At 29.3% G+C, this 27,325-nt stretch overlaps 2 protein-coding genes across 4 annotated transcripts; both read left to right on the top strand.

Annotated features, from left to right (window-relative positions):
* Positions 1 to 163: 163 nt before the first annotated feature.
* On the top strand, positions 164 to 3,009 carry LOC145180635 (solute carrier family 35 member F1-like). Of its 2 annotated transcripts, XM_090082533.1 has the most exons (7): positions 164 to 492; positions 566 to 863; positions 1,590 to 1,743; positions 1,840 to 1,996; positions 2,216 to 2,268; positions 2,404 to 2,558; positions 2,708 to 3,009. In XM_090082533.1, the coding sequence occupies exons 1-7, from the start codon at positions 350 to 352 to the stop codon at positions 2,876 to 2,878; spliced, it is 1,131 nt and encodes a 376-aa protein (XP_089938659.1). In that variant the 5' UTR covers positions 164 to 349; the 3' UTR covers positions 2,879 to 3,009. The 2 variants fall into 2 exon arrangements, with proteins under 2 accessions (XP_089938659.1, XP_089938660.1); XM_090082534.1 differs by lacking the exons at positions 164 to 492; positions 566 to 863 and adding an exon at positions 870 to 1,299.
* A 4,592-nt stretch (positions 3,010 to 7,601) lies between these two features.
* On the top strand, positions 7,602 to 27,040 carry LOC145202287 (uncharacterized). 2 transcript variants are annotated; one of them, XM_080075182.2, is made up of 10 exons: positions 7,602 to 8,674; positions 9,990 to 10,171; positions 14,754 to 14,861; positions 15,146 to 15,292; positions 15,636 to 15,859; positions 23,077 to 23,528; positions 23,778 to 24,019; positions 24,143 to 24,318; positions 24,467 to 24,620; positions 26,128 to 27,040. In XM_080075182.2, the coding sequence occupies exons 1-10, from the start codon at positions 7,927 to 7,929 to the stop codon at positions 27,025 to 27,027; spliced, it is 3,333 nt and encodes a 1,110-aa protein (XP_079931308.2). In that variant the 5' UTR covers positions 7,602 to 7,926; the 3' UTR covers positions 27,028 to 27,040. The 2 variants fall into 2 exon arrangements, with proteins under 2 accessions (XP_079931308.2, XP_089939699.1); XM_090083573.1 differs by lacking the exon at positions 7,602 to 8,674 and adding an exon at positions 9,557 to 9,695.
* The last annotated feature ends 285 nt before the right edge of the window (positions 27,041 to 27,325 follow it).

Genomic DNA, 27,325 nt, shown 5'->3' with positions numbered 1-27,325 from the left:
AAAGTTTTTTAGATTTTTTTTGCTTATCAAATGTTTGTGTCATTTAAGCTTCCTTAACACTCAAAACTCTTGTCTTTTAAACATCTCTTACGATAAGTGTAAAAACTGCTCAGGAGGAGAGTTATGATTGAAGTCAAATAGCTAAGATTAGTTTAAAAAAGAAATAACATCAATGTTTATCTGTTCGTAAACACAGCACTATTCCGTATGCCGTTGTATGCCGTAAATTTATTTTTTGAAGCATTAATTTTCTCTCTCATTCAGCAAGATATTGCGTTTTTGCATGCTAGTAGACTTTCAGAAGTTGTTGTATTGTAAATAGATATTTTCTAAAAAGTATAATTAGAAAATGAAAAGTATGGTAGAGCGATGTAGCAGCAGCGTAATTTACAGTAGGTTTAACGACGAAAGGTTAACGTTTGAAATCGAAGAAACAGACGAACTTGCACTATGTAGAAAAATGAAGAAAAAAGAGTTATGCAGCAGCAAGATGTGAGTCTTTAAATTTATGTTTTTTATTTACTGTTCTTTAACAAAAGTTGATGTTTAGTTTTTTTTCATTAAGAACGCTCTTGATTAAGACTATTATTGGTGGACAGATTTTGTCGTTATTGCTTTGTGGCTATGGCACATCTGTGACGGTTCTTGGGACGCTCTACGATATTCATACCCCATGCTTTAATTCTTCCGTGACTTACGGAATCTTAGCAATTACTTTTGGTATTTATACGTTAACTAGAGAAAATATTCGAGAAATGCTCAAACATCACTGGTGGAAATTTCTCTTAGTTACTTTAACAGAAGTAGAAGCAAACTTCTTGATGACAAAGGCTTACGCCTACACCACTTTGACAAGTGTACAGGTAAATTAACGCGACATTAGAGCTTTTTTCTCTCAAAAATTATGAACGTTGAGATTACTATGTTTTGCATTTGTCTTGCTATTTTATTGAATGATCAAGGAGTTATAAAAAATTTTCGACTTTTTTTTATTTTTTCAAATAACAAAACACAAGAGACACTTTAAAAAAAAATCGATTTTCTCAGTTTGTAAAAAGTGAAAACAGATCTATAATATATATAGAATATATATATCCTCGCAGTTTGTAAAATTAGTTTAACACCCTTGGAAAAAAGCGAACAAACATCTTTTGGGCGTTAAAGTATGGGATGAAATCATAGTGTAATATTCATTTCTGCGGCGGTTGGCGGAAGGTGAATACTTAGGAAATATTCGCTCGAGGATAGTTACGCTGCTGGTTATCAAAAAGATTTTTAACAACCTAGTTATGGGAAAAGGTACATAAACAAGTGCAAGTGAGATAAAATTCGAAAGAAATTATTAATAACCGTTTCGCATAAAATGAGATTAGGGACTTTCGAATATATCTAGTTATTAAAAAAAAAAGCATTTTATATTTTTCTTATAGTTATAATGATTATTGTTTCTTATAAGTAATAATTTCTCTGAATATGAAAGTTTCTAATATCACTGATCAAATTTAGCTAAATTAGTACACGAAGAAATAAAGCTAATATTGAATTTAATTTGCAATTAGCAATGATATAGTTTGATTTTTTTTTTTAAGCTATGTGACAGTTTTACTATTCCAACCGTCATGGTTATTTCTTTTATTTTCCTTCGAATTCGTTACAAAGCCATACATTACATAGGAGTTCTTTTGTGTTTGAGTGGATCAGTTCTGCTTGTTACTTTCGATAAAGACGATAAAGAAGGAAACGGTAAGATCACATTTAAATCATCGCGTTTTTATTATTTGCATCACAGCTTCTAAACGTTGTAGCCTAAAAGTGTTATAAGCTGTATTTGTCATTCAGCTAAGCATGAAGTAACTGGAGACCTAATGGCGATTAGTGCAGCAGTACTTTATGGCGTTGCAAACGCAGGTCAAGAAGTTCTTGTTAAAAAATTCTCACCTTTAATTTACTTGGGTATGGCTGGAATATATGGCTTCATTATTTCAGCTGTCCAAACGTAAGTTCGGTTTCTTTCAAGTTGACCTTCATACTTAGTTTTTATAAATAACGACGTTTTGACAAATAATAACAGTTGCCTTTGTTTAATAAATTATTATCCGGCGGAATAGAAATAAATGTTTTTTAAAATAGGATCAAAAAGTTCTTTATCTTTGAGGTTAAAAGTAAGTAGAATACAGGTTACCTTTTTGAGATACCGAATTTTTCTATATTTTAGGGCAATTTTAGAACGGCATGCAGTTGGAAGCATTGTTTGGTCATGGCGAATAAGTAATTGTTTAAGTTTTTATCTTTTTCTGTAATTATTTACTAGTCTCGTTTTACTAAAGGAATATTATAAAGGAATCAAACAAAGAAGCGAAATAAATTAGATTTCGTTCACTTTAGCTTTGCTATTTTCTTTAGCTCTGCTATTCATTGGGTGTGGTATTTTTCAATACTTATACTTTTCCACCATGCCCCATGTTATGAAAATGAGCAGTGCAACGGTGGCAAACCTTTCTCTGCTTACTTCAGACCTTTATACACTTCTTGTTGGGTTGTTCTTGTTCCGATATAAGGCAAGAATGCATAAATTTTCAGTATTTTATTTTAAATTATTATTTCAATGTCTTCCTGTTGAATTTAGAAGTTTTAGGTTGTTTAAAGACAAGAAAGATTGAAAAATCTTTAATCTAAGGTTTTATAACAAACATTTTTCTTTCTTCAGTTTTCGTACTTCTACTTCATTGCATTTGGTTCTATTACCGTTGGTCTTTTGATTTATAATCTTAAAGAAACGCCACAAGCTCAGAAAGCTGAAGTAAAATTAAAGACGGGGGAAAAGGTTTATTCAACGTTTCAGGACTCAAACAGCATTAGCATTAACACTACAACTTAAGAATTAACCAAATAAGAGTTATCTTCATTAAAAAATAAGAAAGTAAATTTATTTATTTTTGATTTAAAAGAGCTTAATATTTTCTTTAGTGTGTATTTTGTTTTATAAAAATAAATTTAAAAAAATTTAAAGTGTGATGTATTTATAAATATCCTATGCATAGCTCTTTCTTTCCGTTGCTTTCCAACGCCAGATTCTGTATTTCTCATGTTATTCCACTCTTCACTATAGACACTAGTTTACATCTATGATATCAAATATGTTTCTCCTATCTAACCATAACTTATCTCCAATGTGTAATTCAGATTTTTTTAGATAAGCTTTTTCTCGTTGAATTTTCGCTGTGAAACTAGGGCTGCCTTAAGAATTGTTAGAGATGGTCAAGTAGATCTTATTGTTGAATATCACCAATAAGTAGAGCTTTATTTAAAGATTCGTTTTAATATTCAAACTCTCGCTTAAATACTCTTTACTTTAAGCTCTCACGGAATAATCCGCTGTTGTTTTATTTTATATACTTGGTTTGGTTTCTGTTAGCTATTAGGTTTAGGTCTCCTCCTCAAGAAACAGTCAGCTAAGGTAAAAATGCTTTTAAGTGTTTTAAATATTCTCTGTTATTCTTGTATTCGGGATATTTGTTATGGTGGTTTGGTTCACCAAGTTGTATCACGTTCTATTTCACGTTCTATTTCACGTTTTATTTCACGTTCTATTTACAAATATTTTTGTTCGGTTTTGAAAGACGCAACGATTAGTTTGAGATAATTCCATATTAGATTTTTAATCTATTGAACTAGCATAGTAGAAAATTTCGACAGGATTAGCGTCCGTAGAAACAAATATTTTTTCTTTCTTTGAAATTCCTTAATGGGTGTATCAGCGTGCTGTAATTAGGCGTGTCGTTTAAAGTAATTCATTAAACCTAAGAAACTTCGAAAGGCGTTTGTATTCTCTAGTATTTATTTGTTTATTATTTCTTCCGTTTAAAACGATTATCTTTAAATTCCACTTTAAATAAAACTTTACTTAAATTTCACATGATCCCATGACAATTTAAATCGCGATAAAATAATGCTGAGAATTTTATCGCGTTCGTGCGCATAAATAGCCTTATTAGTAACGCATAAATTACACATTTACTTGTAATTAAAACTCCGTATTAATCCCTGTAAGAAAACGCGAGGAAATGTTTTAAAAAATATTCGCCTGTAGACGGTAGAATAGAAAAGTATAAACAGCATGTTTTATGTATAAAATTCTTGGAGTAACTCATTTAATATCCGTTAGGAGTGATCCGTAATACAAACGTGACCGGATTATGCTGAGGCACATTAGGCACTGTGCCTTGGGCCTATGAAAGCACTAAGGCCTACGATCAAGGTCAATCTTTTTTTGTACGATGAGCATTCGAAAGAAATCTATGCTTTTTTAACGTTTACGTAATGATAAGAAGTTATTAAATCATAAATGCACTTTTCTAGTTTTCTCTGTCGTGAATTCAGATTTGTTGTTTTGAACTGTAATAAAATATCGCTGTTTAGTTACCCCAGAATTACATTTGAAGCATGGAAGCTCTTGGACTTCTTGACTCCTAAAAATAAAAAAAACAGGACATCTCAAATATTTGGATACTTTTATGGGCGATCTTGTTATGTATGGTGCGAGTATTGTTTTTCGTAACAAAATGTTGTTTTCGAATGAATTTATTTATTTAATGTATATTTAAGTAAATCGCTGTTACATTTAGCTCGCCTATTCTTTATAACAATAAAAGAACAGATTTCAATATTTGTAATTGTCGAAACGATGCAAGTTACAGAAAAAGTATGCATTTAATGCTACGATATTATCCGACTTCGACATTATATATACTAATTATTTACTTTGATATCTGACTTCGGTATAAGATATGTATTGATTATTAAATTTATCTTTCAAAATGCTCAACTCCCCCCCCCCTCCCCCCTCCTCTGATTTTATTTTCTTATTTTCTACTTTTTATGGGCTGCAACAAATTTATATTTATATCACATATTATATACTACATTTATATACATGTATATACTAGCCCTACAAAAAAAATAGTAGAAGGTTGATTTATATTACTCAGTTCAGTTCCCAACTCGGTTTAAACATGCCTTAATTGCAGTTGCCGAGCCTATCTTGTGCACGGTGCTTTTAAATCAAAAATGAAAGAATATGGCAAACAGTAATTACTCAAAATTTTGTTATCTATAGATACGTCTTCTACAATAGCCGATAAAACAATTTAAATTTCATGTCTTTTTTAAATTTCATGTCTTTTTTCATTGTTTTCATCAATTACATTTACAATTATTTTAAAAAATTCTTGACTCCTGTTGATGTGTAGTTCAGAGAAAACCAAAACCTTTTTTCCGCCATTATGCTCTAAAAAAAGTTCAGAAGAGCCATGCCTCAATGCTATGTTCTTCATTACAGCTTCATCATCTTTAGCAATAATATTCTGTCATATTTTTATATTTAAATACCATTTCTCCTTTTGTCAGCATGCTAATTATATTGTTCTCCACAGCAGGAGCTGTTTAAAGATTCTTCCAAAGGCTCGATATAACTTTCTTTGTTTTATTTTTTTTTAAACAAAAAAGCCCTGGAACCCACTGTGTTTTAGTAAGTTGCTATGGGAAAAATAAAAAAACAACTTTTAAAAAAAATTTATCGGTGACCTGTTCCATAAAACGAATTTGATACATTAAACCCTGAAGCAACAGTTGTGATAATATCCTTAAAGATTAATATAGAATTTAATATAAAAATATTTCTTTTACAAAAAATTAAGTCTCAAAAAATCATATTTTAATGTAAGAAAAAGTTTTAAATTTATTTGAGAATATACTTGTAAATATATAAATTTAAAATATTTAAAATGTAAGACTCTGGTAATAAAATGGGAATAAACAGCATTTTATTAACCATCAACTACGCTTAGAAGAATAGAAATGAGAAATGATTAAATAATAGACAATTCCAAATTTTCAATTTATTTAGTGATTATTAACTATTGGCAAGCAGATAAAAGCAACAGCTCTTTTATTTAATCCGTAATGTCAGAAAAAGTAATCCAGTTAGTAAAAACGTTTACGGCTGGTAAGAGGAACCTTAAAATACTTTTAAATCTTTAGTGTCAAGTAGGAAACGCTCTTCTATTACATTAGATGAGCACATTTCTTTGAAATTGAAAGTGCATGAATAGTAATAATAATTTAAAAAAAACAACCACTATGGCTATATGGAGTATGGCTATTAAAAAAGTGGTAAAGTTTAGACTAAAAATTAAAAAAAAAAAAAAACGGTGGCAGTGTCATTTTCTAAATGACGGATGAACTCAATAGTTAACTTCAGAAAACTGGTTCCAACTCAGCATCAAACTTATTATACGCACAGAATGCATTTGGTAGTACAAAAGTTACTTTATAAAAACTCTTTTCAAGTATTCTCACAAAGGAAGAAGCAAGCTACGAGGAGGAAGAAAGCAGCGATAAATCTGACATTGAAATTAGTTTTTTTGTTGTTCCTTTACATGAAAAAATCTGCAGCCTCTCATCACGAAAGTAAGAAGAACTGTGAAGTTATTTTGAAAATTTCAATTTCTTGGAGAAATGATGTCCTTCAAAAAGAAATTTTAACACGGCACAGAAAATAAATTTTACTTATTTTGGATTGCAGAAAAAAAATGCAACAGTTTATTTTGATATCTCATCAGATCCTTAACTTCGAAGATTCAATTGGGAAAGTATTGAAGGACATTTCCTCACAATTCATATGTAGCAATAAAACGTTTTAGTGTTAGTATTGAAGCCAAAGTAAGATAAAACGTCTATTTTAATAGGCGTTTTATCTTACTTTGTTGCTGTTCTTGAACCAGTCAGGTTAGCAGCAAAAGTTCTTTGTACACAAAATGCAACACTTCTTACTTCTGAAATAAAGAGTCTATGCATCGCAATCAAGAGTGATATATTGACATAATTTGAAGAGAAAACGTTGCAATCTTATTAGCTTGTGCAGATTCCTGTACAATCCAGAATTTTATCCCACACTAAAGAGCAACAAGTTTTCAATATGCATTCAAAGTCAATATTTTAAAATACCAACAATAAATTACTGTCTAGACTATTCCAAAGAATTCAGATAATCTGGGATTTATCAAAGAAGTACAATCTAGATCTAGACGAAAATCCACTTTCACTTAGATGAACTAGAGGAAGCAATTCAGCATTCCGCTAAACAGCGTCAAATTTTACTCGACAAAGTGAAAGTCATTTCAAAAGAAATACTGGTTATAGAGCAACTTTTGTTGTTTAACAACCAGCATTTCTCTTCTCTACTGCTTTTTTAAAATTCAAAAAAAAAAACAACCGAACTTTTCACTATTCCGAGATCTTGAAGAAAATTTAAAAATCAAAGCGAAAGAGAAATAAATGGTTATAAGCTAAGTAAACTTTTCAGGTAGCTTGACCATTTTTATAAGAAAAGCAAAGTTCTCCTATGCTGGAGTGCCTATTAGAAGTAAAGTATGCTTGTGGTTTAAAATAAGACTGATATGTCAAAGGTTACCAAGCTCGCAGCTAAAATGGTCAATTAGCTTTTTTCAAAGCTCGTCTACCATTAATTTCCGTTGTAGTTCTTTATTTTTGTACCCAGTTATAACTGAAAAAAATGCACAAACTGATAACTTTTCCCTATTAAATAGATAATGCTTTACACAATGAACGTAACCGAAAACACTAAAAACGCATCTTGTTTTACATTTTGGTACTTAAGTATTTTATTTATTGTGAAGATTGATCATAAATCTTTAAATTTCAACAGCTATGCTTATTTTATTACTTAAAATTTCTAATGAAACTTTTAATTTGCTCAGTGAGAGAGCCGGAAACAAGCTTAGTTGAAAGTTCATAATGGTATCAGTTTTATGCAATAAAACCAATGGCTTTAACTACCATCGTCTATTCACTGTACTTATGGTAAAGGGAAAGAGTCCTTAACATATAGCTTATAGTTAATGCCAAATGGCGCAAACATCGGATAGCAACAAAACACGATTGACGAACGAATCAGTTGTAAATGAAGTATTATCTCTAGATGAAAATGTGAAAACCAACTACCTAATCGAAGAGAATGATAATTTAAGTGAAGTTCTGCAGCACAATTTAAAAGAAGAAATAGCAGCCCAATCACTTATTCTTAGTTCTAAAAGAGGATTTTTCCCTCATAGTTCATTTAAAACTTCTAATCAAGATCAACAAAATAAAGAAGACCAAAGCATTAGTCTACTTCAAAGTTCAGTTTTAAACAGGGTATCAAGACCTGTTTCTTATCAAAATGAACATAATTATGATGTGTCTGTTTCATATGAAAATTTACATAGAGTTGGAACTATTGCAATCAATAAGGAGGATACGAAGTTTCAACAACATAAAAGTCAAAATGAAGTTAATATCAGTTGCAAAGAATCTGAAAATCAATTAGAGGTTTCAAATGACACTAATTCAATGCCATTTGAAGCTGGAGTTTCACATGATGTTTTAACATCGATGAATGTTACAGTAAATTCACCAAACGCCAGTGATGATTCACATCAAACTGATATAATTATGACAGAGGTTGAGCTTCAACCATCTTTAGAGTTGTCAAAGTATCCTCAACTATTTGTCTGTACAACTGCTCAAGAGGCTCATGAGCTAGTGAAGCAGTATGCAGAAGAAACCCTCTCAACATTTGTATCAATGAGAAAAATGAAGCAATTTGGAATAACAGGTTGTATGTTATACCTTTTAGTATAGCATTGGATTTTTAAGGTTTTGTTTAAAATTTAATATTTAATATTTTGCATTCACAGTTTTATATACTGATAAATGGTTAAAAATTTCAGCGATTAAGTTAATGCATGGATTTTAGGGGTAAGAGTTAGGGCCTAGGGCCAATACTAATCCAATGGCCTCAACACCAAGGATTTTATCTTTAAAAACTTGTATTTGAAAATTAATTTTACTCTTGAAATCAAATAGATTGTATACATATAGGGCAAAGGAGGGCATTAAGACCACTTTTTTTTTTTTTATATACTTTTAGATTTTTCTATTTAAATAAATGACTATTGTGAAGTTTCAAATTTTTTTTCCCTAAAGGCAGACAACATATGCTTATACCAGGCATACCACTTTATTCTGAAAAAAAAAAAAAGATTTTCTTATAGTGCCATAACTGGTTTGAAGCTAAAAAAAAACACAAAAAAAAAAAGAAAAGGGTTTGCCATTTTTACTTGTCAGGGAGGGCATTAAGAGCAACTGAATTTTAAATAAAAGTTTCATACTCTAATTAAACAATAATGTTAAAAATTAGATACAAGCATCTCAAATAAGTCTTACTTTTGCTAGTAATGCAGAATTTTTTTTGTGTAAGCTAATCTTAAAGGTGTATGTTTAAAATATATAAATCTTTATTAGATGGCTCAACGACTTTGCTATTTTTAACTAAAAAAAATAAAACATTAAAATTTTTTTTTTATGTCAAAACATTACTTAAGTAGAATTGTGTAGATTTAAGAAAGTACTTACATAACTTAGATACTACTTTACTTTCAAGAAAAATAAAAACAAACAACAGGATATATACTTTTTAATTAAAAACTTAAAAGCACTTAGTCCGGCAAAGTTTTTCATAAACTTTGAACAAGCCTTTGAACTGCCGTAAAAAACATCAATATTAAATATCAAATTAATAATGGTTATAAAATAGCTGTAAACCCAAGAAATGTTTTAAACAACTCCCTGATTTAGTAAGTAAACCTCTACTATGTAAAAATAAGTAATTTCTCTTTTACATAACTGCATTAAGTAATTTAAATTAGACTATTCTAAAATTGATCCTATTGCTCCTCTGATCTTATTACCCCACTTTACCCTACCTTATATGTTATAATAATGAAAAGCATTAGTTTTTAAATTTAATATATATTTTTAAATGATAGTTAATAGATATGTAGAACAGTTTCTTTGAAAGTTCAATACAATATAAATACTTTGTAAAAACTATTTCAAACATTAGATTACTAATATTTTTTCAATATTAGAAGGAGGAATTGATATGGGGAGAAAAAACTATAGAGTATTTTTTGAAAGCCCAGATGTCCAATTTGATGGTGTGCCATATGTTTATGTGGCTGATAAAATGTATATTTGCCATCTTGGTAAAGATAAAACTGAAGTTACAAGACAAAAAATACGTTTACAAAGCATGGAAAAACGTATTAAGGTATAAATGAATATTCATATAGATATTTTTCTGTTACTTTTTTAAATTACTTCATCCATTCTACATATACATTTGTAATTAATCAATTCAAAACCAGATCTACATCTAAGTTGGATATTCTCTGTTAATTCATCAAGGTCTTGTATTATATTCTAGAATTACAATTTCTGAAAAATATATAATTAAGAGTTTATTATTTGGCACCTGACCACTTTTAAGTGTGGAGAATCCGAAACAGTTTGAAAATATGGAAACCTAATATTAAAAAAAGTATCCTTTTGAGAGGGTGATACTACATGCCAGCATGAGTTCATAACAAGTAATTTTAAAATTCTTGATTTATTTCGATGAGATTTTTTTCTATTTGAAGTGATTATCAAGTGATTCATTTTGCCTATGAAAAATGTTATAATTCTGATTTTTAAAAGTTCAAAATATATTTTCTGAAAAAAAAAGCTATTAATATATATATATATATATATATATATATATATATATATATATATATATATATATATATATATATATATATATATATATATATATATATTCTTGAACATATGTATAATATTTAGTTTTTTTAAAAAAGTAAACAATTTCTATTTAAAATTTATTTTCTCTACAATTGCAGAATGACTCTAGAAAGAACTGGAGGCCTATCTCCTACACACCCAAAAACAAAAAAAATTTTTTTTTTCCAATGGAAAACATAATTTAAACAGCTTTTATATCTTTCCCAATGTGGCTTGAAATTAAAAGTCGCTTTTTTTTCATCTTGATGATTTGAGGTACATGATAAAATACTAATCTGAACCTTTTTTGACAGAAATGGAGACTGATGTAACTTGTTTTGAACTTCAAAATTTTTTCTTCAAAATCCTGATCCAAATTGTTTCCAAATCATGAAGTGACAACATCTTTAAAGAGTGAGAAGTTATAATTGTAGCAATGACCAATGTTTGATGTTTTAGAGGGCTGCTGAAGTTTGCTGGATCCTTTTATAAGCTTCATGCAATAATTGCCAATGAAATATCCATCATGAATAGAAATATGTAATGCAGCTGGCCATTCCTTGATCCTGGACATTGATCACTGAGGTTTTAAGTAAATGCTTCACCACTCCCAGCAATATATAGAGCTTCTTGGGTGAGGGAGCTTCAAGCACAAGCTTATTATTGGAAAATTCAAGGGTAAAGGGCCTTTACCCTACTTAAACAAACTTCTGGTGAAAGTCCGGCTCCACCAATCATATTGGACTAAGCTGATTTAGAGTTCTAAGTTCCTCCTGGCTATTGGCAGAAGCATCTTTTATGACAATTGCTATTAAAGCTACTTAACAGATGATGTGCTGCTGAATAAACTGGTCTTTGCTTGATCAGGTGCTGTTTAGGATTTAAATCATAAGATGATGTTGATTGTAGAAAAACAACCAAATGCTTCTTCACCAACAGATTAGATGCAAGATATAAGCAATAATTTTTTTACAGCAGCAATTGAAGAAGAGATTGCACAAATGGACAGAAAAATTCTAAGGCGAGACCTTATATGGCACTGTGAAGTGTGAGATGGTATCAAATTTTATAGTTTGTACCAGGTGTTCTCTTAGGTTTCCAACAAATCGGAAATTATTTCCGATTCAAAATTGGTTGATTGATTAGGCCAGGTTTCAGCCATTACTGCCACATTTTTGCTGGTACCCAGAAGCTATAGCCTCAGCTATAGCTTATTCATAAACACACCAATAGGGCTAAGCTATAGATATAAAATCAAATGATTTAAATTATAATATTTTTACAGTACCTCCTGCAAATTTTTCATTCAAATCACTTAATGCTTTTGTACATCTGATAGCAGCTTCTCTTCTTTCTTTATAAACTGCCAACCAATAAAGAACAATATCAGAAATAGTTTTTAGGAAATCAGGTTTACCTTTTTTATTTGTTGATGACTACTACTTGGAGACGGAGAGTCTTTCTAGCTGCTGGCTGCATAATTTCAAAATGCTGGTGGCATTATGTCAAACTTTCTCATGGACACTGTTACAAATTTTCCCATATTTACATCTTTATTTAAAAAAATTTGAAGTAGTGATTGATCTCAGTTGTTCAAAAACATGAATAGTGGTGAATTTCGGAATTGTAAAAGTCCAAAATATTTAGCTTTTAAAAGTTCAAGAATGAATAACAACTTGTCTATTACTTTGAAAAATGGAAATTTGTAAGAAAAAAACTTAAAAAAGAAATTTAAATTGCAAACTAAAGATATATCAAAAAAACAATTGATTTGTTATTTTCATCTATGAGTACAGTCAAATGATGTTTTAGAGATTTGTAAGCATTAACTCTAATTAACAATTAACTCTAATGTTCAACCAAACATCACATTTTATTTCACAATCTAAAAGAAATGCATGGATTATTAAAAGATAATAATCTGACTGTAAACTTTGAGTTTTTAGAATTCTGCTGATTGAGATGGAAAATGTGCAACTATTAGATCAACTGGAACTTAGTTTGTTTTTGAACCATTCTCAATTCAAAACACAATTTTGCATGTTGACACTCAAATTCTTACAAGGAACTAATCTTTGCATTGACATAAAAGTAAAAATTAAATTGAACAGTAAAAAATTTATTGGACAATTTTAAAAAATGGATAGTGAGCAATTTTTTACATAAAAATAAGAAAGTATTGATAGATACACTCATTCAACTCTCTATTCATCATTTCATAGAATTATTTGATCTCTTTACTTACAGCAAAGACACAACCCTATATACAGCAGACTAAACAGAAAACTAAAAGTTTATAGTGCATAGACCCAGGGATTCCATTGGGATAAAACTTAGTGTTCTCATTATCTAATAGTTTTTCATTACAAGACAATGATCAATTTGACCACTGCTTTTTATGCTATATGTCAGATGTTTTTTAAAATGATACCAATTTTGCTTATGATTTTAAAGAGAATACAGAAGAAGTATTTTCAAAACAAAAACGTTAAAAAACTTATAAACTTGTACATATATATATATATATATATACATATATATATATATATACATATATATATATATATATACATATATATATATATATATATATATATATATATATATATATATATATATATATATATATATATATATATATATATATATATATATATAAAAAGAAAAAGGAAATTTAAAAAAATCCTTATATTCTAACTTCTTTTAAATCATAGTAAAATTCCTAATTGCTCATGCCAAAATTTGGCTTATTGGATTCCCCACTCTATACCCAAGACTATTTTTTTGACTTTTATGTAGCCTATATGTAAGCCTCTATAAGAGGTAAATAGGATGTGAAAAAAAAAGGTTAATTACTGCCAAATTTAAAAGTTCCGAAAGTTTTTATGGCTTATACATTTAGAGAGTTCATGAAGTATAAAATATAATATGTTAGAGAAATTAATTCTGCAAAAATCAGAAACATACTTATAACTGCTAAACTATACACAGTATTGTTTAATGTAAATAGTACTAACAAATGCTGTGTATAATTTAGCAGTTATTTACAGGGTGTGGCAGCGATTCAGGAACTTTTTAGAACATTTTTCAAAATGAATTTTTAAAGCATTAAAAAATTATTTTCATGGTATATTAATAGGAGAAAAGTTGAAGATAAATACTTTTCCCACCTTAACATTCAATTAAGTCTCCTTTTTTTTTTATCACTGCCTCAAGCCTAGGAAGGAAGGACTGGCAGGTGCTTATTATATAGTCCCTTGACAATGAACCTGTCATTACGCCTATTTATCAAACAGTCAATACTAAAAAGTTTTTCATCTGAGTAAACTTTAACTGTTGACAAAGCATGGCTTTTTAGCTGATTCAGAAGCTTCTTTGATTATTCCAACCGTAAAGTTTTTAGTCTTTCTGTTAAAAGTTGACATGAAGGTCGGGCCACACTGACTTTTCCAAGTGTTTTTAGAGTTCTTCTGACTGTCCTTTCATCAATATTGAACAATTTTGCTGTCTTTCTGATGGATACAGTAGGATTCTTTTCAACATGCTTATTAAGCTTTTCTGTGAATTTTTTATCAATTTTTTTATTCACTGGAGATGGCACTTTGGCTCTTTCAGCACTGCCACGTTTTTTCACTTTGTAAAATGTAGTTTTAGATACTCCAGAAACAGGAATCACTTCACGTGCAGACAAACCCGCGTGAATCAAATTTAAAACTTCGGTTCTTTTGGCTTCCATTGTAAAACTTTTAAAATTTTTTCTATTCACAATTTATTAAAATCTGAGACGGTCATTGAACATTAATCAAAAAAAACAAATTGCGGAAGTATTTTATTTACATCACAAAACCTAACCAAAAATTAGTTTGCGAATCGCTGCCGCACCCTGTATACCATGTAGAAAAAGAATGTAACAAAAGTGTTTTTAAAACTGTGTATAAAGTAAGAAAAAAGTTGTTTGTTTGCCCAATCAGAAAGTAAACTACAATATTCAATAGGAAATATGAAAGGATAAAGAGGTGTTATTCTTGTGGTTTTTTGTGACTTTCTTGAAATGTTTATTTTTTTCACAGATGGGTCTTCCTATTAAAGAAGTACCTGCAACTCGTCTACGCACAAAGAAAATTGACTGTCCTGTAAAAATAACTGTAAAAATGATTGCTAAGTTCCCGCAGTTTAAGGTGAGATATTTTTACAGTGTCCCAAGGCTTTTACTGAAGGAAAACTATGGACTTGCTAACATATCAATCATAAATTTTAATTTGTGTAGTAATTTTCATACAGTATGATGTTGCTTTGTGAAAAAGGTGCACATTTTCATGGTTTTTGAAATAACTGAATGATATCTTGACAATATTGATCATTTTTGTAACAATTATTTTTAATAATAAAGCTGGTTTTTTAAGTGTTATAAATTAAATGAATAATATTGTGAAAGTTTAAAATCAGTTCTCTTTTTTGATAGGTCCCAAGAAAAACAAAGCGTGTCTGTGAAACTGCTTCAAAAAAAGTTCGACAAGCGCTACTTGAGACAAATGGGAAAGTAAGTTGTTACTTTGCATTCATTGGTCGATTACCAGGCTTAAATGAACACAACCATGGTGTTGGAGAGGTAAATGGTTTAACTTTATTTTTATTATTAATAATTGTTATTTCAGTTGTGCAATTAAAATCTAATTTGATTTCTGACAAAGTAATGTATAAAAAATAATCAAAATGAAATATTCTTGATTAAAAAAAAAATTTACTAAAGAATTTGTTCCTCATTAAAATGCATGCATGCATACATGTATACATGGATACACGGATACATACATACATACATACATACATACATGCATACATACATACATACATACATACATACATACATACATACATACATACATACATACATACATACATACATACATACATACATACATACCCAATACATGTTATATTTATTTTTATAGGAAAATGCTGATCATGAACCTATTGATCCTTTGATTAAAGACAAGATTATCAAATTGACATGGGAAGGAACAGCTAATCTTAATGATATTAAAAAACACCTTGATGACTTTGTAGAAAGAGATCTTTTTGCTGGGAAAAATCTTCCTTCAAAACATAGGAGAAGATACTATCCAAGCACCAAAGATATTCGAAATTATATGAACAAAGCCAAGATGCTGACACGGTATTGGCAAATTTTATAAATAATCTTTTGACAAATTTAATGATTTATGATTTTCAAAGAATTTTTCATCAACTTAACATGTTGGTTGAAGAATAAAAACATACTTTATAATAGCTTATATTGTCAAGGTTAACGGGGCTGCCTTAAGTTCATTTTTGCCATTTTCTAAGATAATTGCATTTAAAGGTTAAAATTATCACATTTAAATTAATTGCATTTTGAAAAAAAAAATAAAATAAAATAAAATTAGGCTTAAATTAAATTTGGTTGATATATAAAACTGTATATACTAGTGTATATCTCCTATTTTTAAATGAAAAGACAAGTTTTATTTTTTACAACAAATATATAAGTTGAGGTGCATTTTTCCACAGATTAATATTTTCTTCTTCTTACATTCTAAATGGATTAAAGTATGGTACATGTGATTTATAATACATTTTGTATTTTGAATTGTGTATTTTGAGGCAGTAAACACTTCTGGTGTTTTTCCTTTAATAAGTTTAAGAGTTGTTTTTTTTAAAAAAAAATTACAACTCTTAACTTATTAAAGGAAATTGAATTCCATTAAGATCATCTTAATGGGATGTAAAGATTTGATTTTTCAAAATATTTGTTTTTTTTTAAGCATGACTTTATGGGATATAAAGATTTGATTTTTTAAATGTGAAAAGTAAATAAATACAGTGTATCAAAATTTTGCCATTGAGAGTTATAAAAATCCATGGCTTTGTAATAAATTTAAAAAAATTGTTTTTATTGGTTTTTTTCACATGAAATTTGAGAGAAAAGATTTTTTAAAAATGAATTTAAGAAAGTGTTGTTAAAAATCAGTTTAATCAGACTTTCTTCATTTTTTATGCATCAAAATGGAATAGAATGCTTCAAGACAATCCAAGTAAATATGAAGACTATGTTTTAGTATTTCTAATTAAAAAAACTCAAAACAAACCTTTTTTTCTTGAGATGCTCTTTTTTCTTATTGTATAAAAGATGAGAACCAGTGTTAGTATTCAAAGTCTTTGTCTTCCACTGGCAGTCTTTACTTTATCTTACATACTTTTAATAAGGTAGCCCAAGTTAAGGGTGCCAAGCTGCTGGCCCACAGGGCCAATTTTGTTGGCTCTTCAAAGTCTTAAATTCTGGAGGAAAAAAGATCATATCAATGGGGTTATTCCATATATATCTAATTCCCTTAAAAATTTCTTTGATTCACAATATCTGATGAGGTATCAACTATGAAATACAATAAATTGACAATATTAAATCTCTGCTGCACAAGTTGGGCAATTTGATTATCAGGTAATCAGTTGGTTTGTTAACTGTTGAGTGATGGCTTTTAACAAATAAAAAAAGGATAATTGTGGTAAATTATAAATCTTTTCTCTTTATTACTCCAATATAATTTGACAAATTTAAATTTGATTAATAATCTGTGTATAATAAAAATATTGGAGTTGTATGTGTACAAAGTGTGTAGAAACTCATAAGAAAAATGTTTCAACTTTTTACAAAATTAAGCCTACTGCTCTAAAGCATAATAAAAATAGAAATCTGCATAAATAAAATATTATTATTCATTCTTTAGCAAAACAATCATTCAATATCAATCCTCATTTGATAGCAATTGTTACCTTCAGGCAAGTTCTGAACCATGAGTAAACTTTCTTGATGTAGGGCTCTTTAATTTTTGACCACTGCTTCTTTATAGCAACTTCTAGAAACTTCAAGTTTAAATGGGAGGTGGCACAAACCTTGGACTCAATTTCCCTTCATAGTCTAATGGGTTCAGGTCAGAGCTGCTTGGAAGCTGCTTGCAGGTTGCTTGGAGGCTGCTTGCAGGTTGCTTGCAGGTTGCTTGGAGGAACCCAGGCATATTTGTTGACAACCATTTTTGAACTTTTTTGGCAGTATGGACAGGAGTCCCATCCTGCTGGAACACAATCTTTATGTCTGGGTTGAAGTTGGACTTTACCTAGGGCAGATTCTTCTTTTTCAATTCATCTAGATAGACATCAGCTGTAATGTTTAAACCTCTAGGAAAAAACACTGGAGGCATTTTTTTTCCATCTGAGGCAATAAAGATAAAAACTATAACTGCTGTAGGGTGTTTCATTTGAAAAGTATGCTTGATGTTTTTTTGTTTTTGCCCTTGACTTTGATTTAGGTTATCCTTCCCTAGCCATTTTTTAATAGATCTTACAGGATCACTTTTTATTTTTGACTTGACCCTTTTAATCAAAGGAGGAGATTTAGCAGTTTGCGGGTGTCCTCCAGGCCTACATTTGTCATCTGATTCACTTTTCTAAGGCCTACATTTGTCATCTGATTTGTTTTTCAATCTGTAAACAGATGCCAAAGTGCAACTTCAAACATTTCTGCAGTATTTATTCCTGCAGAAATCAGCTCTTTTGATAGCATTTTTATTAATCATCTTTGACTCATTTAGAGGAGTTTTACAAACACTTTTAAAGACAAAGAAAGTGGTGTTTTAAACTACTGCTCTCCAATTTTTGTAGGTTTAGCTCTAAGATTCATCACAATAGAACATTTTAAACAAAATTTCATATGATTTTTTATGCAACCTGTATGCTTGGTCAATACCGGTAAGGTAGTTAAATTTTTCTTGTAAATCTTTAATTTTTATATATCACTAATACTATGTTAATTACAATGCCAAAAGTTTGTTATTGCCTGTTTTATTTCTAGTTTTTTGATTTTAATTTTCCTGTTGATGCATCAACTGGTGTATATCCAAAAAGAGCTGGGAGTTGATTTGGGAGTTTGTTTTTTTCTTCTAACTCCCCACATTTTCTCAGTGCTCTACATCATAATGCTTTGCACTCAAAATATTATTATCAATCATTTTTAGATGTTAGTATGAGATATAGGAAGAACAGTATAATGTAGTATCAGCCCCAACCATTTGTTGTTTACAAGAAACTGGTTTTCGAGGCTGTATAGTAAAGAAGAAACCCTCTTGTTTCAAAACAAAATTGACTAAAGTAGTTAAGGTTTGCAAAAATGTTCTTAAATAAAAATGTTTCCTTTTGGAAAAAATTTTTATCAAATGATGAATTCAAGTATTCTATTGGGATCAATTCCGGTTATTAAGGTCAGCATAAAACTCTCACATTTGAAGTAAAAAATCCCTGTTTTAGCAATTAGGATGTGTGTTTGGGATCATTATCCAAATGAAATCTCCAGGTCTGTGGCATCTTTAGTCGGGATATGATAAAAAATTTTTTTTTTAAATATCCTCATAAATAGGATCATTCATATTTCCATTGATCTTGACCAATCGACTTACCCCTTGTGCAAAGAAAATGTTTTCTTGGTATTCCCAGATTTGTGTTTAATGATTTGATCTACTTTTATGATTTTCTTTGTCTTCCGCTACGTGGATGATCTTTTAAACTATATCCACAGCAGTATCCACAACAGTCTTTTACAATAATATCACTCAAACATTATATTTTCTAAAATATTGTATTCCAAATTCTGGGAAACATTTGAAACGTTAGAAACTTTTCAATGGTTTCACTCTTAAGCCAATTTTCAAATAAATTATTTATTTTTTAAAATTGGCTTTATTTTGAGTTTGACATCCCTAATCTAACTCATATGTTTTTTGTTTTTGTGGTTTCTTAATCCACTTTTTATTTTCATCAACATTAAGAACAGCCGCAAGCTTTTTAGTGAACACATTCACTACTTATTGTAGACTTTTTTTTACCTAATAATGGTTACAGCATGTCTTATAATGTAAACAATATTCCTTCAAGTATATTTATGAGGTAAGCAAACAGCTGCATTTACATTAAGAATACTGAGTCCTGATTGCCACATAAAGATTTTTCTTTTTTCTGGTTCAAGATCAACCAAACTGATGATATCATCAGCCTTAGGAAAAGTTCTAGGATGGCATTATCCAAGACATTTCATATTCGATTCATCCCATATCCATATGTATATTCCCTATTGACTCAAGTATTAAATTGGAATAAAGTTTGAATTACAGTGTCTCAAAAAATTATCCGACCAAACATTTTTAAAAATATTTTTCCTAAAAAAAGTGCTGTATTTTCATAAATTTAGACTTTTTTGGTAAACTCAAGATTAATGAAAATAAAAGAACATGTTTTTAAATAGATTTTATTTATTTTAATGTAAAATATGAATCACAAGGTTTTCAGTCTTAAAATAAAGGAACTTAGGTCGTTTTTTTATTGTCAAAAAAATATTTGACCAAACACATTGTTTGTTTCATAACAAGTTATTATATAACAAAACAATTATTTTAATACTTTGTTGGGCCTCCCTTTGCTTGGATTACAGCTTCTAGACGTCTAGGCATTGATTCAACTAAAGATTTTGTTTCTTCTAGTTGAATCTTTTCCCAGGCTTCTTCAATTGCCACTTTGAGGGTATCTTTTTTGGAAAATGACCGATCTCCAATTTTTCGGTCTAAAATTTCCCACAAATGTTCAATGGGATTAAGGTCTAGTGATTGTGCGGGCCATTCCAAGACCTCAACATTATTTTCAGCAAACCACTCCTTGGTTTTAGTGACACTATGCTTGGGATCGTTATCTTGCTGAAATGTAATATCAGATCCTAGCCGAAGTTTTCGAGCAGATGACTTCAAATTTTGCCTTAATATGTTTCTGTATTGCACCTGATCCATTAAAGTATCAATAAATTGGAGTTTTCCGACACCCTTCCAAGCCATTGAACCCCATACCATCACGTTACTGCCGCCATACTTGACAGTTCCTCTCACGCAGCTTAATTTGTAGGCTTCTCCGGCTTTTCTCCAAACTTTTTGGGCTCCATCAGATGACTTTAAGTTGAATTTCGATTCGTCGCTCCACAGGATCTTTTTCCAGAAACTTAACAGCATGTTTTTGAACTTCTTAGCAAACTCCAATCTTCTTTTCATGTGTTTCTTACTCAAATATGGTTTATTACGCACAAGTCGTCCTTGAAATCCCTGGTCTCGGATATGATTTCTGATTGTCTGATGGGATAATTTGATTCCATAATTCTCTTCAGCTTGCTCAGCCAGTTTTCGAGCAGAAATTTTTCTTGACTTGTATAATTAAGTTTCTATCAAAACTCTTAGAAGTCTTTTTTTTGCGACCCTGCCCTTCTTTTGTGGCTGTTGTTCCGATCAAATTATACTTCTTCATTATGTCGGATACTGTATTATGAGGAATTCCAGTCTCTTGCTGCACCTGATGATAGGTTTTACCCTGATTGACTAGATCAACAGCTAAACTTCTCTGAGAAACAGTCCAGTGACGTTTACCTCCCACCATTTTACTTAAAAAAACATGAAACCTTTTTTTCATACATAATTTTTTTTTTTACTACAAAAAAACAGTTTTTTGTTATGCAATTTCATTAATTGTATAAAAATTTGCTAAAATATTTCAACAAATTTCACATAAAATTAATTAAACTTACCTAAATATCGCTTGGTCGGATAATTTTTTTACAAGCCTATTCAATACTAAGTTCCTCTTAGGACAAATAATAAACCAACTGAAGCATGAATCAAAAAATATGAACGCTAAATAACATACTATTCCCAATAGAATTAAAATGACAGACAAAGTAAGTATCGCTATTCATTGTTTTTAGTATAATTTAGAGCGTAAACATTTTTTTTTGGGAAAAACTTGTTTGGTCGGATAATTTTTTGAGACACTGTAGGTAACAATTTTTTTATTTAAATACTAGTCTAAAAATAAATATTCATTAAGTGTAGCTACACCCTTGAAGTCCTAAAGAAAACAAAAGGGCTTTTAAGTTTGAAACATTTATCAACACTTTAAAATGGTTGCAATAAAAGACTCTTTTTGAAAATAAAGCCAAAGTTTTTGTTTGCTGTAAATTGATCAATATTGATTTTTTTTTTTTAAGTTTTCACTTTTTAAAATGGTGGTAAGTAGTAACTATAGTATTTTTTGTGATGGTAATAAGTAGTGACTACAAAATGTAAGATCTGAATTTATATCATTACAATCCTTAGATATATATGGAATGACCACATTGATGTGGCCTCTTTTTTTTTTTTTTTTTTTTCAAAATTTAAAAATTTTATTGAGAAACTGATCCAGTTTTTTTTGGTTTTTTAGGTTTTAGAATTTTTTTTTTCTTTTCTTTTTTTTGTGTTTTTTGAATTATGGGAAACATTTGCTAAAACAGCTGAGTACGCAGAAAATGGGCTCTGAAAATTGGAACAATTTCTCTTTACATCCATGCGTAACCTTCTAAATCACAACCTTCTTTCTATTGTTATATCTCTTATTAATACCTGTTACTTTGATGTGCGTTCTTTTTATGTTTTAAAAATACTAAGTAGTACTTCACCGATAAAACATTTTTCTTCATCAAATCTTAGATAAAGTTTATAAAGATAATAAAAACTCTTCCAAACCCATCAGGTATTTTTTCACCATAAACTGCACTCATCATCTACACATTAAAATATCACTATTTTACTTTTGGTTAAAGATAATTGCAAGTTTTGCTTGATTGAAGATATAGTTTTGATATAGTTTTGCTTGGTTGAAGATATGGTTCTGATATAGTTTTTGTATAGTATTTATATAGTAGATATAGTTTTTGTTTTGCTTGAGTATTGTTTTTTGGATATAAAGTATTTTAATTTTCATAATAAAATCAAAAATGATATTACATTTGATTCCAAATTATGTGATAAGTTTCCTTAATTTCTAAGGAGAAATTCTAAAAAGAACCAAACAAACTTTTTTTTGCCAAAATGAAGTTAAGTTGATTTTCTTAAGGAATTTTTTAAGATAGTCATTAAATGCTTTTAACTGATAGTTAATGGCATTTAATGACTATCTTAAAAAATTCCTAAAGAAAATTTTCTTTCTTTGCAACATAGTACTTTAATTTTTATGTAGGTTCAAACATAAAATGAAACCAAATCATGGCATCTAAGTAATTCCATCTTTTTTCTGTAAATAACCTTGACTTTTTTCTGTAAAATTTAGCTAAATAGGTTAGTAAAATTATAAAAGTAGAAAAAAATTTATTATTTTTGATGGCCTGCTGTCAATATGTTTCTTTGGTTATATGAAAGTATTGGTTTTGTAAGTCTAAGTACTTAAAGAACTTTTTAGATCCAGATCTTTATATATCTTTAAGTTTTTTTTAAAAAAAAAATCCATTGGTTTTTTAAGACTATCTTCTGAGATTCGTGAGGAACTTAACCTGCTAGCCATAAAGCTTCAGCAATCTCGCCCAGCTGAAAATCTAATTGTCCAATCTGAGTATGTTGATAGTAAGGAACCTTCTCCTCTTTTAAAAGAAGATCAGGCACCAAAATCAACATTAATCTTTTGTCACCAGACTCCTCAGCAGCAAAGGTTGCTTAAAAGGTATGGCAACAAGGTTATACTGTGTGAAATCACCAATAGTGTTCAGCATGTTCCGTTTCCAATGTTTTGTCTATTTGTGCAGACAAATGTTGATCATCAATTGGTGGCAACATTTATATTGGAAATAAGAAACAAAGAATCCATTATACAAGGACTAAATACTGTAAAGGAATGGAATCCAGCATGGATGCCTAAGTATATCACCACAGATTATGCAGAGGAGCAGACAGATGCTGTTTTAAATGTTTTTCCAGGTCAGATTTTTGTTCCACTAAATACATTCTGTTTATCATAGTTACTTATGAAAATTCAAAGCAATCCTGAAGTAAAGTATTTGTCTCTTTTTTTAAAGTTAAAAAAACTAGGAGTAAACATTTTTATTTGACAAAAAATTCATTGTTTTTTTATGTAAAATCAATCTAAAGGTTTTCATTTTAAATTATATTTTTGAGAATTTCTATGAAATCAACTTTTTTTGTAAATTGAGATTTATTTTTTTAAAGCTTGCAGTTTGTTTATCTCTGATTCATCTCGTCAACGCAGTTGGCATGAATGGCTCAGCAAATCAGATTATGCAATACAAGGTGATTTAGGCATTTTGTATGAACATTTCCAGGCTATCGCTAATGCATACAATGAAGAGGTTTTGCATGAAGCAGCGCTACAGTTAGAGAATTCTGAAGTGTGGCGAAGCTGTGCAAGTTTGAGGAGTTGGTTTAATTCAAAATGGTTGCTGGAAGCAAAGGTAAGAGAAAGTTTTATTGAAACTATTATTATTCAGTTGCAATTTAAAAAAATGAATAAAAAACTTTCTTAAAGATTTTTTCTTAATCTTTTAGCTCAATTAATTCTTACAGTCAATATTTAGAAATGGATTGTGGGTTACAGACCAGAAGACTTTATGACTGCAATCCACAATGAATCAACTATTGATCTAGACATTAAATTGTTAAAAGAAGCACATATAAACCTTATGAGAGGGAAGAAGCTTGGTTCATTGATTGAGAAACTTGTAGATAGAATAATTCCAGATTTCTACAGAAGGTTATATCCAAGTTTTTTTAATGATTTTTAACTTTATAAACCCTCTACATTAAAAACTCTCAAGTTTTTATTTACTTATTTTTTTATCATTTTTTGTTACTTTAATGTGTTAAATATTTATTAGAATTCTGTTAGGTTGCTTTTGCAGGTATGTAGAATGGAATCGAAAATCATACACTCAAGCAAATGAGCTCAAAGTTTTATATGGTGATCAGTTGCCAACATGTTTAGTGGATAAACCTGCTTCGGTTATCCTTCATGTGCTTGATCAAATAAAGTCAAGTGAATCAGCAATTTATCAGGTTAAAATATTACTAATTTTTAAATTGGTAATTTTATGTGAAGACAAAATGTTCTAAAAAGCTGGTCCAATGTTCTTGGATATTCTTGATTTTTTAAGCTTAACACTCCATGAAATATGAAAAACCCCAGAATATTGTTGATTTTTTCTCCTTAATAACATGTTCTTGTAAAAAAAAATTATCATACAATGATTCGTTGTTATAGCATACACATAAACCAGTTCTTGAAGATCATAAAAACTGTTTTGGTGGATAATTTTTTTCAATTATTCTAGCCCATTAAAACCTGTCATATTTCCATAGAATTTAGTTTATTATTATATTTTTGATTAAAAATTTTTATGCTCTTTTTCGGAAACATTATCTTCTAAATGTTATAGTAAAAGAACTAGCTTTTAGTGCAACAGAAAATCATCTGAATAATGAAAAAGGTTAATGAATTTCTTCTATTTTTTATATTTCCTGCATTTTGATCAGATAAGTATTTTTTTTTAATGTTTTTAAATAAAAAGGTCTTAATCTATACAAAGCAGGTATCATGTAACCTATTCTTTTTACATAAACCAAAACTCATATTGAAGCTTGTCATTTATTTACAATACAAGAAAAGTGCATGAAGAGTACATCCATCTCTACTCAGATAAGAAATAGCTAATTTTTTAAAGGAGTCCTCTTCCTTAAGGAAAAAAGAACAAGCTTTTTATCAGGATTTCAAACTCATGTTGAATCTTACTACACAAGAACACATGGAATGACTTCCAATATTACTTTAAAATCACATGGTATTTTTAATTTAACTCATAAGAAGTAATTTAAAGTTTATTTAACCATTTTCTAGCAACACTTTGAGGATAAAGTAGAATTTTTTAATGGATAATTAGTAAATGTAATTGTAAAGGGAGATTTCTTCATTTTCTATAAAGTGAAGTGTTTTCTATAAAAAATATATTTGATTAAAGTACTTTATTATTTTTCAGTTGCTTTTTTGATATTATTTGAATAGTGACAAATAATTCAAATGAAATTTTTTACATTCGTTTTTTAATATTTATCTGAATAGTGACAAATAATTCAAATGAAAATTTTTACATTTGTTTTTTAATCGGATATTAAACACAAATAGTTTTTATTTCACTATAATTTTTAATTCTTTTAATAATATCTAGTTTATTATTAATAATAGAATTAGTATTTAAAAAAACTTGCCAGCCTGAGTTTATCAACCTTTCTATTCTCAAATCTACAACAGTTATTTACTAGTTTTATCAAACTTTTGACAGACACCCTTGAGTAGATTGGTTCCAAATTTAAATATGTTTGGATTTTGTTTTTGAATTTTGGGGTTATTTTCAATTTCATGGAGTGCTAATTATGGTTAAAAAAGAAGTTACTAAGGTTGTCTCTGGTTATCTTGACATAAATTTACTCTAATACTTTGCACTTTGCAAAAGATTTTTTTCTTAAAGTTACAAACAAAAAGATTGCTTATTATTAAGTTGAATTTTAGGTCAGTCATGTACAGCCTGGATTGTTTTGGGTACAAGATACTTCTGGAACAGATAGCAGTCAGTCATACACTGTTTCATTTGGTGATGCCAACAATCTACCGTCATGTAACTGTTCTGGGTGGCAACAATTTAAACTACCTTGCAAACATCTTTGTTCAGTGTTTAACTCGTTTCCTGATTGGGGCTGGGATATGTTGCATGTTTCCTATACTTCTAATCCATTAATTAATCTTGACTACTCTTGCATAAAGCCATGGGTGGATGCACATGGTAAATTTGGGTTACATCAAAATGCAACAGCTTCTACTCCTGTTAAAACTTTAAACATTGCTGTTAAACTTCAATCTAAATCTCTTCCCCAAAAAGAAACGCTGCAATTAGGGAGTATTATTTTGAACTCAAAAACAGAAGCTAAATTAGAAGATCAACTTTCATCTAAAGTAGAGTTTTCTGATGCAGCTTTTATTGAGTCTGATGGTCAGAGAAAAGATCTTGCTCTTCAATGTCAAAATTTGTTGAGAAATATAACTGCTTTTTCAAAAGATGATGGATATGATCATTTGATAAAATTAAAAACTGACCTGCTGGCCTCAATAAATTTGCTCAACAATCCTCCTTCTACAATTAAGCGTTTTGCATCAGAATATGATAATGTAAGTTCGAAAAAAACAAAAATTGATAGTAGTATGAGAGATGACTCATCTGAGGAAAATTCATATATAACTGATGAAGAAATAATAGGCTTTCAAATAAGTGGAGACAAAGAAACTGAAATATGTAACGAAACAGTTGAGAATATTAGAGATGAACTGAGTGATTCAGCAGAGCTTTTAGATGAAACTTCACAGATAGTTTCACATTTAGAAAATGTAGGAGATGTATCTAACATAGATTGCTAGCATTATGTGAAAATCTTGTGAATTGTTTCTTTTTAGAAATGATTTTGAGTTATTCTTTACAGAGTTAAATTCTTCTGATCTGTATCAGAACCAAATTTCAATTAATCTTATAGTGTCAAAAATTTTTATTAAAGAAAAAAATTATTATAATACAAGATTTTATTAAAGTAAAGGAATATTTTGCTCTTTACTTAATATTTCCTTTAACTAAAAGACCAAATCATAATAAGATGACTTAGTTAAACATAAATAAGAGTATTTAGTTCTTTGGTAACAAGTGTCTATTTAATGATAAAAT

This window comes from Hydra viridissima, unplaced genomic scaffold, assembly GCF_058129835.1.
Source record: "Hydra viridissima isolate aposymbiotic clone 2 unplaced genomic scaffold, HvirCarnegie_v1 scaffold_3, whole genome shotgun sequence".
Classification (NCBI taxonomy): Eukaryota; Metazoa; Cnidaria; class Hydrozoa; order Anthoathecata; family Hydridae; genus Hydra; species Hydra viridissima.
The sequence above is the reverse complement of the archived record's forward strand: the minus strand, read 5'-3'. Positions and strand labels throughout refer to the sequence as shown.

Excerpts from the sequence above, each read along its gene's own strand:
- LOC145180635 (XM_090082533.1), top strand. The coding sequence starts at position 350 with ATGAAAAGTATGGTAGAGCGATGTAGCAGCAGCGTAATTTACAGTAGG. Across the intron at positions 1,997-2,215 it reads ATTATTTCAGCTGTCCAAAC|GGCAATTTTAGAACGGCATG; the intron begins GTAAGTTCGGTT and ends TCTATATTTTAG. Across the intron at positions 2,269-2,403 it reads TGTTTGGTCATGGCGAATAA|CTCTGCTATTCATTGGGTGT; the intron begins GTAATTGTTTAA and ends TATTTTCTTTAG.
- LOC145202287 (XM_080075182.2), top strand. The coding sequence starts at position 7,927 with ATGGCGCAAACATCGGATAGCAACAAAACACGATTGACGAACGAATCA. Across the intron at positions 14,862-15,145 it reads CTAAGTTCCCGCAGTTTAAG|GTCCCAAGAAAAACAAAGCG; the intron begins GTGAGATATTTT and ends CTTTTTTGATAG. Across the intron at positions 24,020-24,142 it reads AATGGTTGCTGGAAGCAAAG|AAATGGATTGTGGGTTACAG; the intron begins GTAAGAGAAAGT and ends GTCAATATTTAG.